Genomic DNA, 17,204 nt, shown 5'->3' with positions numbered 1-17,204 from the left:
TTCTCAGTTTTCAACTGTTTTCTTAGAAATGAAAATTTTAGAAAAAATGGAAAAAAAAATTACAAGTAAACAACCCTAGATTATTCGTTTTCTTAATTGTGAACGCCTGGCCTGCAAAAAGAAAAAGAAAATAGTGAACGCCTGCTACTTCATTTGTACTACCATCAAGTTGTAAAATAACTAGTTGGATAATCAACCTTCTAAGATGAGGATCAAACATCACGAAAGGTATATTTTTAATCCTTGTTTTAAGTATTTATATTCTTAGAACTCGATAATTGAATACCCTCGTCACATTTTATTTGTTTACTTATAAGATATGGTTAGAAAAATGTGCCTGCAACGTGTTTGATATTGTGTTTCATCCATCTTTTAAACAATTTTCATAAATTAAGAATGTTTAACTTATAGGACGATCATAAGATTATTCCAAACATACCCATTTATCCGCTTGTTCGGTTTTTTTTTGAAGCTTTTTTAATAATTAGGTTTATATGTCTTAGAAATGAGTATTTGTTCTGACAAATTAAATCTATCTCGGACGACACAAGAGATAAGCCAAGCCTTCATGACTTGAGCTATCTAGTGCACGTGTTGCTTACTCAGTTGCTGGGGCCTCGTAGTGCAGTATAGTAAAAATATACTAAACTTTTATAATTGAAGGTATTTGTATTTTATTCTGGACCCTCCTGAAAATTTTCAGGGTCTTTCACTGCTATATATATATATACACTATTGTCACTTGTCCCTCAGCATTGTATTATATTGATAACAAGAGGTCAAGTTTGTTAAAGACGTGCTTGTGAAAAGTTGTATATATTTAACTAATCTTTACCCAAAAAAATGGGTGTTGAGATTGTAAAAAAATTTGATTTACTATGGTTTATGGTTACACTCTGGCTAGATATCTGAAACTACAAAATTAATCCTCTAGGGAACCCGCAAGGAAATCCTCAGTTTCATCAAGTTTCACGTGTGGCATTTGTGCGGATCGTAAACCATACAAGAAGTCATTTGCTATAAAGGGTTGTACTCACTCTTATTGTTCTGATTGCATTCGCCAGTACGTGACAGGCAAGGTTCAAGACAAGATTACCCGAATTTATTGCCCTGTTTCGGGATGTCATGGTAGGTTGAAGCCTGAACATTGTCGTTCTATCTTACCCTCTAGGGTGTATGATAAATGGGGAGATGCATTATGTGAGGCTGTGATTTCATCCCGGGATAAATTTTACTGTCCCTTTAAAAATTGTTCTGCACTTCTGGTTAAGGGTTCTGATTATAGAGACATTTTTGAGTCGGAATGTCCGATCTGCCATAGGTTGTTTTGTGCAAGGTGTAAGGTTCCTTGGCATTCCGAGATTACATGTAGGGAGTTCCAGAGGTTACATAAGGATGAGAGGGGAAGAGAGGATATTTTACTCATGCAGCTTGCCAAGAAAAAAAAATGGGTTCGGTGTTCCAGGTGCAAGTTCTATGTTGAAAGGACTGAAGGTTGCTTATCCATGAAATGCAGGTCTTAATTTTACTTGTACACAATTTTTATTTGTTAGTGTTCATGTTTATGTACGTACTAGTAATTTCTTTCTAGACTTGGATCTGGAAAGTTCAGTCCTAGTACTTGTGCTCGAATAAAACATTAATGTCTTTTGAACTTTATTCTGACTGTCTAATGATTAATATAGTTTTTAGTATTTAAATAAGACAATGTAGCACATAAGAAAGGAAGCAAAAACTGTCTGTCACAAAAATCATCAGGACTAAAAGGAAGATACATTAAGCAAGTAGCGTTGCTGCGTTGTTTAAAAATTTCTTTAGCTATTTTTCTGCAAGGAGGTAAAGCAAGACTAGCAAGGATGGATCTACCTGTAACCTGTGGAATAGACTCTTAACATTTCATCAGTCTAATCGGGGTTCAAATCTCTGCTGCCTCTAGTGTTTTTTTTTTAATTTTAATGTATTACCTCTCTTAAGAAATTTTAGTGTAACCTTTAACCATTAGCTATGACTGCACATAACCCAGTGTTTAAGTTCTCATTTCCAACCTAGTGCTTGTGATTTCGAGACGGCCCTTTTTTATGGGACATTATTCTGTTCCCTCCAGGCTATAATGCTACAATGCCAGATCCGTCCCTGACCAAGCAAGGTCTTGTTTTGATGTTGTTTCATAAGTTGGACATCTCTTGGCCTGTGACACTGCAACGATTTTAATAATTGCAACCTCCAAGTTCAGACTACAAGAAAACTGTTCTAGTAATACGAAAATTTTGTCAGTTTGAGCTGTACAATCTATCAGTTAATCTTCTTATTAAATTTTAGATCATATTCATCAGCGTATTCTGATTCTTTTAATTGGGATAACTAATGCTCTCAGGTGTGGACACACTTTCTGTTACAACTGTGGAGCTTCTGTATCCGGTCACTACTGTACAAACTGCAAGCATTGAATAAAGGAGGTATAGTACATTCTGTTCTTAAGTTGATGACATTTTTAATCTGTAGAGTATTTCTTAAGTTAGGCGACAATCATTGATTACCATACAATTGTCTAATTGGTGACTAAAATAATCGTGCAAACTATGACTATTGGATCTGTTCACTTGTTTCTTTTATAATGTGTTGATTTGAGATATAGAAACCTGGAGGAGTATTCAATTTATTTAAACATCTTAAATATGAACTCAAGGCACCTATTACTTTGGTTTAGTATTATATTTTAGTAGAATATAGCAGGACAATTAAACAAAAGGAAAACATGCTGTACTACTGTAGTAGACTGGCTGCATGATGCTGCCGAACTTTATTGTGTGTAGGAGCAAAGAGGGCTCTAGGACAATGGTATGACAGGGTTGAAACAGAGATGGATATATCTTTGGAGAAGATCGGTAGGTAAGTAGAGATACAAATAAATCCTCCCAACATTCATGAATGAACCTATTAAAATAATGAAGATTGTTATGGTTTTCAAAAGAGATGCTAAAACTTAGAGAACAAGTAAAATCCTAAATATTAGTATAAAAGTATACTAATGTCGAGTACTACCTAGTACAAATCTACTACTATTAATCTAAAGTCTAGAATTTTCTAATTTTATTAATACATATATATAATTGCAAATATATCTATATATTAATAATCATATAAATTAATTATCGCTAATTTAACTGTGTCCTGCTCAGCATCACATAGGAAAAGATTTTATGTCTTTGATATTCTGCATGTTACCTGAAAATTTACAGTCTACAGAAAGTGTTTTTTAATGTAATACAAAGGAAAGAACTGTTGTAAAGCGTAGGATGATAGAATGAACCGTTCATGCCTTTGTTCAAGTTTACTCATACTGTTTCTCTTACTCTTGTATCTGTAGGCAAACATAAGATGTATTATATTGTATAATTAAAATATCTGCTTATTACTTTCAGATGGGGAAAGAAGTTGGATATAACTCACTTTCATGCCCCTCAAAGAGAGTTATCTGTAAAGGCCCTTTCGTTGGTTCTCAATATATTATAATAAGAGTATCTCCTATGTTTAGAGGAAGCAGCAAAACCGCACGACTAGTGAACATTAGTATTTTTCTTGCTGTTGGTTTTTTGAGATGTAAGATTTTATTAGAACCATGGTTGTTAAGTCGACAAGTCGAGCCCGAGTACCGTGGAATTGACTAGTCGACAAGTCGCCCGACTAGTCGTAAAAAGTCGTAAATAGTCGACAATATCCTATTTAGAGTAATTATAATATATAATATAAGTAAACAAACTTCAAAATAATAGTTCAAGTAAAAACTAATAGATAATAAGTTCAAATATCCAAAGTCAAACATCTCTAATCAAATAAAAACATAACTAAAGAGTCAAATCAACTAAACAAACACAATCATGCATCATAATCATCCATCTCAGAATCATCTCCATCTCCTCCTTGGGTATTCTCCTCGGGTGGGACACCATAATCATCTTCCACTTCCTCATCATCGAAAGGAATATTATCTTCATCTTCATCTTCTTCATCAATCTGATCTTGTGTCGAACTAGTGTTCCGTCGAGTATAGGTTAGAGTGGAACCACCTCTAGCTCTCCTCGGAAAATTACGTCCCTCAAGTGATTCGGATGCACCCGAAGCTATATCCACCGCTTCCTAAAACCTATCCTCAATGCCAACCCACTCATTAGCCCATTCCAAGTCCTCAAATACAAGTGGATCAAATTTCCTTCCTAGCTCACGTCTCTTTTTGAATCTTGAATCAATCTTCCGGTTGTATTGGACATACACCAAGTCATTCAAACGTTGATGTTCCAACCTATTCCTCTTCTTTGTATGTATCTAAATTAATTAAATGTAATTAGGCCAACAATAGGAGAAATAGTTGCAAATTGGCAATAAAGTAATAAACACTTTAAAAAAGACGAGGCACTTACAAACTCAAATGTACTCCAATTACGTTCACAACCGGAAGATGATGCACATAAACCAACAATACGCCTAGCAAATGCTTGAAGCTCAATCGCACGGCCTCCATATGCATCCCACCAATCAACTAATATATAAACAAGAATAACACAAAATAAGCATTCTTTTTTTTATGAAATTTACAGAGTTTTGAAATGAACTTACGAGGACTTTTTGACTTGCTATGCTCAATTGCCATTTCCCTTGTAAAGCCTTCCCGAGTATTTTTGTAGGCATCCGCATAATCACTTATTTTGTTCCTTGTATCCCTATCCTTGACCATCTTCTCAAGCACATCGTTGAAATCTTCTCTAAGTCGTGAGGCATAGTCGGGATCGTTTTCAAGAAGATCAAAGTATCTCCCGGGATTAAGAAACAAAGAAGCTCCATGTAATGATTTTCCCATTTGAATATTCCAACGATCATCAATGATTTTCACCACTTTGTTCCGGATTGCCATTTTTCCACCTCCAAATTTCTTCTTGACTTCGGCTTTTGCATAATCAATAGCAGCTGCAATTTCAGCCAAAGCAGGCCTTTCATCACCATCAGCAATGCGCAACACTTGAAGAAGTGGCAGTGATGCATCTACACAATCTCCAACATTACTCCAAAAGACGGACGAGAGAACAGTGTCACAAACTTTCCTTCCATTTTCTGATTTTGATAACTTTGACATGGTCCAATCCGACCCACAAAACAAGAAACGCAATGGTTCCTGTTTTTTTTGCAAACTATCCAATGTAAGAAAAGCAGTGGCAAACCTCGTAGCTCCAGTCCTGATTAGGTCCCTCCCATTAGTCTTCTCCCTCATAGCATCAAGAACACGCCCATGCCTAATAAATGTAGTGCATCTTCTTGCCTGGTTGATTGTCTTCTTAAATGCTGGAATTTTGCCAATGTCCTCCAACATCAAATCAACACAATGTGCAGCACATGGAGTCCAAAATAAAGTAGGCATCCTTATTTCCAAGATCTGACCGGCTAGCTTGTAGTTCGCCCCATTGTCCGTCACAACTTGCACAACATTTTTCTCACCAATTTCCTTTATCTTACTTTCAAGCAAGTTTGCCAACATTTGTGCATCATGTGATTCACTTGAAGCATTAACCGAACCCAAAAAGAAAGTACCTTCGGGACTATTCGCAAGGAAGTTTATGAGACTTCTTCCTCGCCTATCGGTCCACCCATCGGACATAAGAGTGCAACCATACCTCTTCCAAGCCTTTTCATGCTTTTCTTTCAATTTTTCAGTTTCGTCCTTCGCCTTTTTAAGTAGAGGAACCCTCAATTCATGATATGTTGGTGGCCTTAAACCCGGGCCATATTGGCCTATGGACTCAACCATCACCTCATAACTCCTAGAGTTCGCCGCATTGAAAGGAATCCCACATTCATAGAAAAAATTTACAATAGGCATATGGACCCTTTCTTTCTCTTCCGGAGTTCTTAGGCGGTTCTCCAAAGTGGTTTGACTTGCCCCTTTTCTATGCCTATCTTCCACAACCTGTTCTGGGGTCTTCATTAACATAGAAGCTACTGACTTGCTGCTCCCTAACGGCGGCTTTTTGAAGTTAGATGGCTGGGCAGCAGCCTTCCCTTTACTTTCAGCAGTAGATTTTAAACTTGGTAAGGTATTTGATGCCGCGGTTGATGGAATTTCCTGAACATCATCATCGTCGCTGTCCTCTTCAAAATTCTGCACATTTTTTTTACTCCTCTTCTTCTTATTTTGAACAAAGTCGTTTATTTCTTTTGTAATATCTTTGGTTGTTTTGGGACATTTAACAATATCCGGATAACCACCAATCAAGTGTTGTTTAAACCGATTAATTCCCCCATGATTTGAATTCCCGCAAAGAATACATTTAACAACATCTTTGTTAACTTCCGGCATAGGATAAAAAGCATACTTCCATCCGGGATCATTTGATCGACTAACTTTTCTTTTAGGATCTTTAGCCAATTCCCTCCGCGTACTTTCAGTTTCGATATCCATTTTTTTCTGCAGAAAGCATGTTGAAATTAATGTTATAATGTTATACAGGTGCAACAGAGGTGTAGCAGTGGGTGTACTGTAATGAAGCAGAGTGAAGTGAAGCAGAGTGGGAGCAGAAGATCATTTTTTGATTCTGCTCTTTTTTTTGCAACAGAAGAAATAGTTATAATGTTATAATAGTTAAAGAAGAAAGACCCACTGTAATTTGATAACGATGTGTAAATGTACAGTGTACACACAGTTTGTTCGATTGTGAAATATAAATAAAATTGAAAACTTGCTTTTGAAAAATTGATAAATTAAAATTCAGATGTAATTAAAAAATAAGGGGACTTTGTTTTTTACAGTAAATATTAAAATTATTTTTAAAGAATAACAATAATATTATGTGAAATAAGAATAATTAAAAAAATAAAAGTAATGAAAAAACCAGTGAACAAAATCAAAATGAAAATAATGAAAACAATTTTTGATAATTAAAGTAAAAATCAAAATCGAAATTTTAAAAAGAAAGTTTAATTTTTTTTAAAAGAAAGTAAAAAGAAATTATATTAAATTTTTTAAAAAAAAGTTTAATATATATACCTGCTTGTATATACAAGTATATACATACGCACACGACGTTAAAAAAAGTTAAAAAAGATGGAGATAAGAAGTTAAAAAGATGAAGAGGGAAGAAGAAGAAACACAGAGAAGAAGAGAAGAAGAGATAGAAGATTGGAGAAGAAGAGACGAAGAGAAGAAAGACTTACCGGAGAAAATGGAGACGAGCCGCCGCCGGAGAAGAGAGAGGATTGAAGTCGTCGTATTGCGGCTGTGCCCTTTCTTTCTTTGTGTTTGAGACAAACAAAACGTAAGTTAAATTCCAACAAACCCTTTTTTTCCAAGTCGGGTCAGTAATAAACCGGGTTTTTGGTCGGGTTTCGGGCCGGGTTCCGGGTCGGACACGGGTCGGATCCGGGTAAAGCCCATGAACTTCAAACTCACAAGTCGAGCCTCGACTTTTTCCCACATGTCGACTTGTCGACTAGTCGCCGACTAGTCGTCGACGTAACAACAGTGATTAGAACGCAACTGTTTATAATTATATATGCCTGAAGTTCTATTCTATAATACAAGCGTAAACCATTGGTTATCTTGTCTTTGAAGTGATAAATTAGAGATTCGAGGCAAAACATATGGTGCTCTACAGTTCGGCCCCGGACCCCGGGGAATCGAATTAGTACAATATTTTTAAAAATTATATACAGAAGGTATTAATGAATAAGTAACACTCCTGATAATGAGTCTGAAATGATATAAAGCTGGGCAAATTTGACATTTTCCTGATTTCTGAGGTCTGAGTTTGACACATGTTTTTTAAGCAGTTTCCTATATATATATATATATATTTAGTTGGTCTAGGCTCTCTTTTCCTAATTTGCAAATAAATTGCTGGTCTCGGAAAAAATAAAAATATCGTAGCCGGTGTTGCAAGGCATTGGTACCGGGGGACAATAAGAAAATTGTAGCTGGTGTTGCAATTTGCAAATAGTGTATTTCTTCCTAAGTACTCCCTCTCTTTCATTAAATTCTCTACGTCACTTTTTGACACGCTTTTCAATGTTCAAATATCATATAGTTGTCTAATATTTTAAATTTATTTTTCTGAATAAAAATTTAAACATTAAACTTTTATTCAGAAAATAAAAATTTAAAAAAATATTATGTAACTATACGATATTTGAACATTGAAATGCGTGTAAAAAGCAAACGTATAATAGTAGTCTTGTTGTCCTGAGGACTCCCTCTCCAAATTCACATGTCACTAGAATTCCATTAAACTATTGAATAAAAACGATAAACTAAAAAAGTGTTGACCTTGTCTCAGGTAATACGATTTATTAAATTTGAGAGAGAATCAAACTTACATGACAGCATGCATTCACAAAGAGCAGATGGTTCGAATTTGTATATTGATGAATAAACTTGACTTGATGCTCACATACAAAGGTCACGCCTATAAGAATACACTTGACTTGATGGCCACCCACAAGGGCACAACTATAAGCTCTAAGAAGATAGTACATTTTGGTCATATTAGAACAAGAAGTTCTAAAAAATGGGGGATATATGCATTGATTGTTTCTGTTGGTGCAAGAAATTACAGAGAAAAAAAAACACAAAGTGCGAAAGAACTAGTTCTTTATACATCTCTGGATCATTTGGCGCATGCTTATATCTAAAACAATATTGGTGCATATCTGCTTCAGAGACCTCTGCAATGTGCTTTCAATTTCAGTTGATGAATATTCATACTTTCCAAAATTTTCCTGGAGTGTCGAGTACGAATTAAATCATTACTTCCAAAAGAAAGATGCCCAAGTAGCCCCAAAAGGTTGTCTGACTAGGTCAGTCCTTGACATCTGTTACTCCTTCGGTAGCAATCTGAAACCTTGCTTCAGCTTCGGCCAAACAAGGAGAACTGATCACTTTACAAATTCGCTCCTCTCCTCTTCCTTTACGTAGAGCTAGCCTACAAGCAGACCAGATCTGACTATCAGCAATAGAGGGGAGGGGTAAAGATCTGTATGTATATAACAATCTAAGCAATTACACACCTCGTTGTAGAAGCATGAGCCATGATGTTCCCTCCAATTGGTTTAATTTGAGGCCCTGCAAAAACTGCAGAACCATCCACTTGGGAAACAACTTGGTTGGTAATTACAACAGCAACGCCGAACTACAAACATAAAAAATAGTATATGTCAAAGGTCAAAGAAGATTTTTGAGTATCATTGTAATCAGGTACAATGCCAAGACTTAAATATTCTATGACTTTATGTGTTACTAGGGAATGTAGAGAGACTACCTCATCTGCTAACTTTTGCAGGCTCCTCAAAAACTTGCCAAGATGCATCTGCCTGGCTGACAATTCTCCCCTTCCCGAAAAATCTGTTCTATACAGAGCAGTTGCACTGTCCACTATCACTAGTGCAAACCTAACCAAAATTTACACACCAATTAGCTAAGCAAAGTAACATTGCCCTCATAATCCACTTAATGTTATATGAATGTAGTATTAGTAGCATAAAGTTAATGATTATTTGATTGGATGGCGCAAGAACCGTCACAAGTTATATTAAAGTAGCATGTATTGCAAAGTCCATATACTGAAATCCCAAAAGCTCAACAATCGAACATTAATTGGAAAATTTCATTCTTTCGTAATATTCAGTGCATGAGTAAGCTACAAAATGCTCTTTGACTACCAGTATTATTTTAGAATATCTGTGTTACAGTTCTATAGAGACGCTTATTTATTGGATTGGTTGCAACTTGTATATGTACAGTTCACCACATACCAGTGTTTAGTTTGTAACTGCAAGTACAATTGGATAAATGACATACTCTACTCAAGTGCTAAACTGATTGCATATTATGCCAAATTATTTTAACCCTCTAAAGTGTGTACTCTATCCACAAATATCAACCAGTCACCAGTTGATTTTACCAAATTGTGATGCATTTGTGTATTTGTTATGCCGTTACCGACCCCCGGACCCCAGGAATGACGTACTTACTGTTTCAGTATTCAATTTGTCAGCTGTACTAAGTTAGTACCCTCTCTCGCCTGCAGTACTCTGGAATATATCTTTGATATGTTTCATAAAAACAGACACGCAATCTTATTTTCAGACCGATATAGTCGAGCCTAACTAATATTTATATTTTGGCAAGTTGACTCTGTTTTGAATTAGGAATGTACATATTTATAATGCAAATCTCCAATGGACTGTAATTACCTAATTAACGTTAAATAGGTTCCATTTTACAGTAGTAATAGAACAAAACAATTGGCTTTGTTGGTTTATGTTCGGTTTCTATCTTAAGAAATCAATAACCAAATAAATCAAACACACCCAGTATACTTTTACTATGACTTTTAGTTGTTCCACTGTTTTAGTGTTAATATTATGACTCAGCCCCCAATACTTAGTCACTTATAAAGCTAAGTAGTTTTGATGTGCAAGTATCAAAACATAGTTAAACTTGTTGCTAGACTGTGATAACTCTGACCTATCTAACAGGAAACCACTTGTTCTTTAAAAAGCTATCATGTGCGATGGTCACGTTAAGAATTTGGCCTCCAGGTTAAGAGTTGACAATGACACAGCGAAATCAAATATCAGCAATGCAGACATTATTATAATATGAGGGACATACAACTGATGCTTGACTTGATGGTTGCGACAATTACAATCAGCTGAACTAGAATCCATACCTGGTCTCAATCATCATTGAAGCTGCTTCGAGCAAAAGCCTTGATTGATGATCAGTATTATATGCTCGAGCATATGCAACATTCTCCAAAACATCAGCCCCATTAAGCCCAAATCTGAGTGAATTTAACAAAATGCCAGTAATAACATGAGCTTAGGAAAAAACTAGGTGCTTAAATTTCCAAAAAAATATATTTTTTATTTCGAGTGCAGCAGGACACCTGTCAGCTATTTGCAGGAGCCTTTGTGGTCTGAAAGTCCCCTCGGCATCAATGTACATTGCCTTGCCTTCACCGCCACCTTGTTCTAAAGGAAGCTGAAAGAGTAACACATATGTCTTTGTTGTTAGTTGTCACTTCCCACAGAAACTTACTCAGAATGTCAACTGGGAAAAAGGGTGCAACAACAAGAAGTGTGATCAATGCTGTGTTTACTAGACGCTGTTTTGGTTAGTGCCATGAAGGATAACTGCTGCCTGATGTTGGCATACCACAAATTATCTTTCTAGTATCATGGCATGCATATATGTCTAGCATGACTTAAAGACACAAATTTAGATTTGTCATCCGTCTTCAGTACCCAAATTTGTGTGCTTCTTCGTTCGCATGTGGTGCCTTCAAAAATTTGAGAATTCTTTCCAATCAAAATATTGAGGCTTGGTCTTCAATATGACAGTCACCAAATAAGGCTGGGTTATTTAAAGGCGACAGAACAGAACAATACTCAAGGGGTTTGTTTCTAGACATTGTAATAACAGACTTCAATCTATTGAGGCAGTTCATATTATTCATCATATACCCACATATACAAATCTGTGTGACATACTGTATATGCTAAAAAAACCAAAAACACGATTTGTTACTAGACAACTCTATCATGATTATTCTTCTTGAATGTGGCTTGAGTCTAGCAAGATCAGGTGGGAAAACCTATATGGCTAGAATGAGTCATGCATAATATCCGCAAACAAGAAAGAAACTGTCTACATCTTACTTGGCAAGTAACACAGAGTGTGTGACACAGTTGAGTCTTTCCGCAACGGAACTCGCCATATATTTCAGTAATGGATCCTGTCTCAATGCCTCCTATCAAATTCCAACCAGGAAACATTGTAAAGAATACATAATATCACTTGCAAAAGAGTTTCTACGGACTTGCATACGATGTCTTATTGTATATATAGTAAATAGGATTACAGTAGTAACAAACTGCCATTTGGAACCTACCTTCCAATACTTTGTCAAGTTCTCTGGATCCTGTGGTGATAAGAATGATTTCCTCCCTCTGAGCATGGAGTTGACCAGCACTGGTGAAGCCCATTGGGACCAATTTTGAAGCTGAATAAAGAAAGTAAAAAAATTAGAGATTTGGAACTAGTTTTTTCCTTCATTTACTTGTACTCGCACATAATATCATGGTAGATATAACAACATGACGGGTAGTAGTACAACAGCAGAGAAGCAAAACATGCCTGCCTCAACAATTTTGTCAACTTTAGCTTCACTGATTCCTTTGATTAGCAGAAGCTCCTTCCTAGGAGAGTATGCAACAGCTTCGACAGTGCAAAGACCTGCGTCTTTAAGTTTCTTTACATCAACAGCAGCAATCCCAGAGCCCTGATAATACACAGCAATAAAGATGTAGATAACTAAAAAAAATCTCACATAAGCTTTAACATAAAATATTTCATCCAACCTACAAATTTCAACAATACCAATCAGATAACAGTATAAATTTTGATAGTTCAATACTAAGCAAACTGCCATTAGTGTTTATTGCAAAATTTCTGAATGTGTAAATAAATGATGTGTCAGTATCATTATATCTGGTGTAGAAAAACAGAAAACAAAAGGGTTTGTCAATAGTGTAAATGATTTCCCAAATATTTAGGGAAAACCCTAATTTGCAATATTGATTTACAGGCTATAATAAGAATTCAGGGTTCGTATAGGCAGCCAACATTTACATATTTAGGTAAATATCACACCTCCCTGAACTCCGATTTGACCAAATCATAGCTAATTAAATGAGAACTCAATAACCCATTTGCAAATCCTAAAGAAATGGTTATAAAATACCCATAATTCAAGAACAAAAACTAAGTTTGCAATCTTGATTAATGGGGCAACAATACGAACCGAGGGCTCAAATGGGCATCAAGATTTACCTTGTAGAGTAAACATTCCACCTTGCCCAAGTCCAATTTGACCTAATTATAGCTAATTGGATATGAACTCAATAACCCATATGCAAATATTATAGAAATGATCCAAAAAAACCCAATATTCAAGAACAAACCCTAATTTGCAATCTTGATTAATAGACACTAACAAGAATGTAATATTCAAATGGGCATCCAAGATTTTCATATTAGAGCAATTATTTCACCTCCCCCAAGTCTAATTTGACCTAATTATGAAGAATTGAATGTAAACTCAACAACCCATTTGTATTACTTGAAGACATAACTCTAACAAACACAAAAAACTTAATTAGGCCAAACCCATTAAAGAAAAATGTGTGTTTGTGAGAGAGAGAGAGAGACCTGAAGTTGTTCAACAGGGAAAGGGCCATGCTGAATCTCTTCTTGGTCAGTAGAAGTTTCCTGTACTGATTTCTGAACTCTCTGCTGTTCCATTGATTTGTCTATACTGTGTGTTTTTGTGTGAGAGAGATAGAGACACGAATTTGTATTATATAGAGAAGAGGGAAAAGGGGGGTGGCCGGGGGGTGTGGTGTTTTAAAAAAGGGGCAGGCGCCAAAAGCTTGCACAGAAATAGAGTGTCGAGGACGCTTTAATATGGAGTATTTTCTTTAAATTTCAATATATTTTTATTTTATTTTATATTTTTAAGTAATTAAAATAATAATTTTGATGAAAATAAATATTTTTTTATAAAGTAAAAACTAGAGATTTAAAAAAATCCAAGGTGAACACTATTTTAAAAATATTTATTTTTAAAATATTGTGGAAAACATTATTTAAAAAAACAAATGACAAAAATACTCTTTTTTGAGAAAATATTAGCTAAAGATATATTTCGAAACTTAGAAACTATATTCCACAAATCCAACTTTATAAATAAGTAACTAAAATTATGGTTTATTATACATTAGTCATCAACATTCCATAAAATGTGCTCACCCCTAATTATATTCGATATACATCTTAGATTCTTTTCCGACAAAGTACGCAAAAAAAATTATATTAAATGTTCAGAAGAAGGTTAAGAATATAATTTTCAGTATTTCAAAATTTAACTAAACGAATTTATTAACACTTGAAATTTAAATCTCTCTACAAATAAACACAATATATTAAAGCATCGAAATTATAAATAAGATTATTTTACGTCTAAAATATAACATAATCATTTAAATAAAAAGTTATGTTATTTTATAAAAAAATATTGTACTTAAAAGTTAAAATTCTTTTACAAATTGAAAGAAACGCACGCTTATGAAGAACAAATTAAATTTTCATGAATGTTAGTGTATGTCGCTTAAATACGATTTACCTTGATTCACGTGATTTGCAGGCTATTACGTGAGCCCGTAGGGTTTACCCGGTGCGCACCCGAATTATAGCGGTTACGGGTTATCTACGATAAAAAAAGAGAGGTTAGTTTAACGATTTAACTAACGACTTTAATTTTAATTTTGATCAAATTTAGTTAGATCCGGAATTTATCCGTTTTAATCTAATCTTATTTTTATATCAAATTTGGACGCAAAATGAATCTTATACAATTTTATTTCAAATATAGCATAACCGAAAGTTTTGAACTTGTTGATATTTATGAATATTGTAAATTAACACTTGTATTCATCTGGGGAAATATAATACATGTGAAAATAAGTTTTTTCGTCAGTTGTGTTGAAGGGCAAAATGTAAAACGTTAAGGGTTTATATGTTCGTTCTGTAAGGTTATAAATATATTTAAAAATATATTAAATGTATATATATATAATGGGAAACGATAGGTTTTTTATAGTTAATGGGTACATTTCATGAAATGCCAACAATCAATATATAATATATTGATTAACAAGTTGCTGAAATGTGAAATGCAATAAAAAAATAATTCTGTTTTTTTAGAAACATTATATTGATAGTTTTTTAGACTAAATTGCACTTTAGATACCCGAAAACTAATTAAATTACAGCATAATAGTTAAATTATAATTTTAGCCACTTAGTTTGCTAAATTTTATTTTCTTATAATGCGGGGCTCCTGTCTAACAATGTTAAAACTTCGTCAATTTGATAACTGAGACATGGATATTACAGTCTACTCATATTTAAATATTTATATTATGTATATAACTCCATCCATCTATCATCTCCGTCCATCTATCATATTCATTCGTAAGCATAATAAGAAAAAAGAAATCTAGTTCGAGTCGAACTTCGTTGTTGCAAGACATATCATCCGCTGCATTTTTATCCAATCTTGAATTTGATGATGCGGATATAGATTATGGATTGGATCCTGCAGTGAAGGAAGAAATTGACAGGTTTTTTAGTAGTAGTCTTGATCATTAGTTCATAATTTATAATTTAAGAATCACAACCAACATATTTTGGATAGTAGACGTGTGTCCGAGTTTTGGACTTTAAACTTCTGGAATTGATATTTAATAATTAATACTCCCTCCGTCTCTCATAATTAATACTCCCTCCGTCCCTCCCAAATGTTTACATTTGGGTGGGGCGCGGAGTTTAAGAAAAATGATAAAATAGTGGAGGAAAGTTAAAAAAGTGAGTAAAGTAGTGAGACCGATTAATATTATATATATAAAGTGGGTATAGTGGAGAGAAGTAGTGGATGTAGTTATTTTAAAAATTATAAAAACCTTACTATTTTTGGAAAGTTTTAAAATGTAAATAATTGGAAGGGACATCCAAAAAAGGAAAGTGTAAACAAATGGGAGGGACATAGGGAGTACCTTTCTGAATGTAATATTCAATTTGCAAGACCCATTTACACAGTACACAGTTAGATAGAGAATCATGAACTCGTAACTCCGTGCAAGCCTGGTTGCTGGTTGGTCTGAGGATTGGGACTCTTGGCAGGTGTTCGATAGATGTGAGGAGTTGAATTGGCTGGTCTTTATAGCTAGTTCACTTTGATTTTCTTGGATGGTTTTTTCTAGAATTTCCTTTCTTGGTTTCTTGGTTGCTGGTTGCTCCCGGAGACGAAGTGCAAGAAAAAGTAAAATATATATAAGATCATGGCCAATGTTGTGCTATAGTTATAATATAGAATAAAAAGTAAAATATCTCAATCCAACGGTGTGCTAAATTTTGTGCTAAAATAGCGCAATACTATAGTTTGTGCTAAATTTAGCACAAAATATATCATTGTAATATAATTGTCAACTCATCAAAAAGTGAAAAAAAGGAGAAATGGATGAAATAGAAATTAAAAGTGCCGAGTACTTGGAAGGTAGTTAAATTTGTAATCAAAGTGTAGTATATTTTGAAGTTATCTAAATTTGAAATAAGATTTAGAACAAACCACATGGTGTTATTTTAGCACGAAAATGTACTTTTTGGTGCTAAATTATATTAATGGTGTTATAGGAAGAATTTCGTATAACAGTGTTGTGGAGGTTGATGGGCGGAACAAGTATCAAAGACGGTGTTTGAGGGCGGAGGAAGGTTGTTTGGTGGTGGCTGAGCTTGTATGTTGACTCCTTAAGAAAGAATAGGTTTGTTATTATCTATCAAGTGTCGACTCATATCTCATACAAGTGCCTATGTACTCTATTTATAGGGATCAAGCCTCACGTAGTTCTTGGGGAACAAGTCGCGTAAGCTAGGGTTAGGGTTCTCCAACCCGTGCAACCCAAGCCCACGATAAAGTCAGGCCTTCAGCCAATCAGTCACGTAAATCTCGACCGGCTCCACACGCTTCCTATAATCTCACGGCATCTCCGTATCTCTTCCCATAATTATAGGAATAACCCGTGTCGGCCCCGAAATTCACGAGCAACTCAGTCACCGATGAGCCAATTTCCATGTCGAACACAAAGTCCTCTAATACGGGCCGGCCTGGCGGCCTCGGCCCGCACCGCCTTCATTTTCAATTCATAAATACAATGTTACCTCTATTTTTATATAAGATGTGGGCTCATGGGCCCAGCCCGCGTGTGGGCAACCGAGCCCAACTCGCGTGCTATCACCTGAATCCATCTCGCGTGAAGTCACATGAGCCCACCTCACGCATGGACACCCAAGCCCACCTCGCGTATGAGAGCCCAGATGGCAAGCATGAACCTCCCTTACAGGTGTGAGCCAGGATCGCATGTCATGAGCCCAGCTCGCATGTCATGAACCCAACTCGAATGTGCTAGCCCAAGTCACATTGGCCCATGATTCCAGCCCACACATGCGAGTCCAGCTATTCAGTGTACCCATAGGGACCTGTTTAGGGCCCACGACCGAAAGCGGGCATAACAACTACCCCCAAAATTCCTGGTCGCATCTT

The 17,204-nt window shown here is 35.3% G+C and overlaps 3 protein-coding genes across 8 annotated transcripts; 1 reads left to right on the top strand and 2 right to left on the bottom strand.

Annotated features, from left to right (window-relative positions):
* The first annotated feature begins 103 nt into the window (after positions 1-103).
* On the top strand, positions 104-8,446 carry LOC141693066 (E3 ubiquitin-protein ligase RSL1-like). 6 transcript variants are annotated; one of them, XR_012563001.1, is made up of 5 exons: positions 104-228; positions 935-1,516; positions 2,375-2,456; positions 2,814-2,889; positions 8,319-8,445. XR_012563001.1 is itself a non-coding variant. In XM_074498069.1 (5 exons), exons 2-5 carry the CDS (start codon positions 1,511-1,513, stop codon positions 3,511-3,513), a joined length of 255 nt encoding a protein of 84 aa, XP_074354170.1. In that variant the 5' UTR covers positions 104-228; positions 935-1,510; the 3' UTR covers positions 3,514-3,626. The 6 variants fall into 6 exon arrangements, 4 of the variants coding, with proteins under 4 accessions (XP_074354170.1, XP_074354169.1, XP_074354168.1 ...); XR_012563000.1 differs by lacking the exon at positions 8,319-8,445 and adding an exon at positions 6,497-6,747; XM_074498069.1 differs by lacking the exon at positions 8,319-8,445 and adding an exon at positions 3,423-3,626.
* Positions 4,054-6,448, bottom strand: LOC141691374 (uncharacterized). Its single transcript, XM_074496098.1, has 3 exons — positions 4,615-6,448; positions 4,419-4,537; positions 4,054-4,323 (listed from the first exon to the last, which is right to left on the bottom strand). Exons 1-3 carry the CDS (start codon positions 6,446-6,448, stop codon positions 4,138-4,140), a joined length of 2,139 nt encoding a protein of 712 aa, XP_074352199.1. The 3' UTR covers positions 4,054-4,137.
* A 48-nt stretch (positions 8,447-8,494) lies between the features above and the next one.
* Positions 8,495-13,461, bottom strand: LOC141693065 (DNA repair protein RAD51 homolog). Its single transcript, XM_074498065.1, has 9 exons — positions 13,256-13,461; positions 12,182-12,326; positions 11,937-12,047; positions 11,704-11,795; positions 10,932-11,026; positions 10,713-10,826; positions 9,300-9,429; positions 9,049-9,170; positions 8,495-8,963 (listed from the first exon to the last, which is right to left on the bottom strand). Exons 1-9 carry the CDS (start codon positions 13,346-13,348, stop codon positions 8,840-8,842), a joined length of 1,026 nt encoding a protein of 341 aa, XP_074354166.1. The 5' UTR covers positions 13,349-13,461; the 3' UTR covers positions 8,495-8,839.
* Between the last annotated feature and the right edge of the window lie 3,743 nt (positions 13,462-17,204).

This window comes from Apium graveolens, chromosome 10, assembly GCF_009905375.1.
Source record: "Apium graveolens cultivar Ventura chromosome 10, ASM990537v1, whole genome shotgun sequence".
Lineage (NCBI taxonomy): Eukaryota > Viridiplantae > Streptophyta > Magnoliopsida > Apiales > Apiaceae > Apium > Apium graveolens.
Note: the sequence above shows the minus strand (reverse complement) of the source record. Positions and strands in the feature narration are given on the sequence as shown.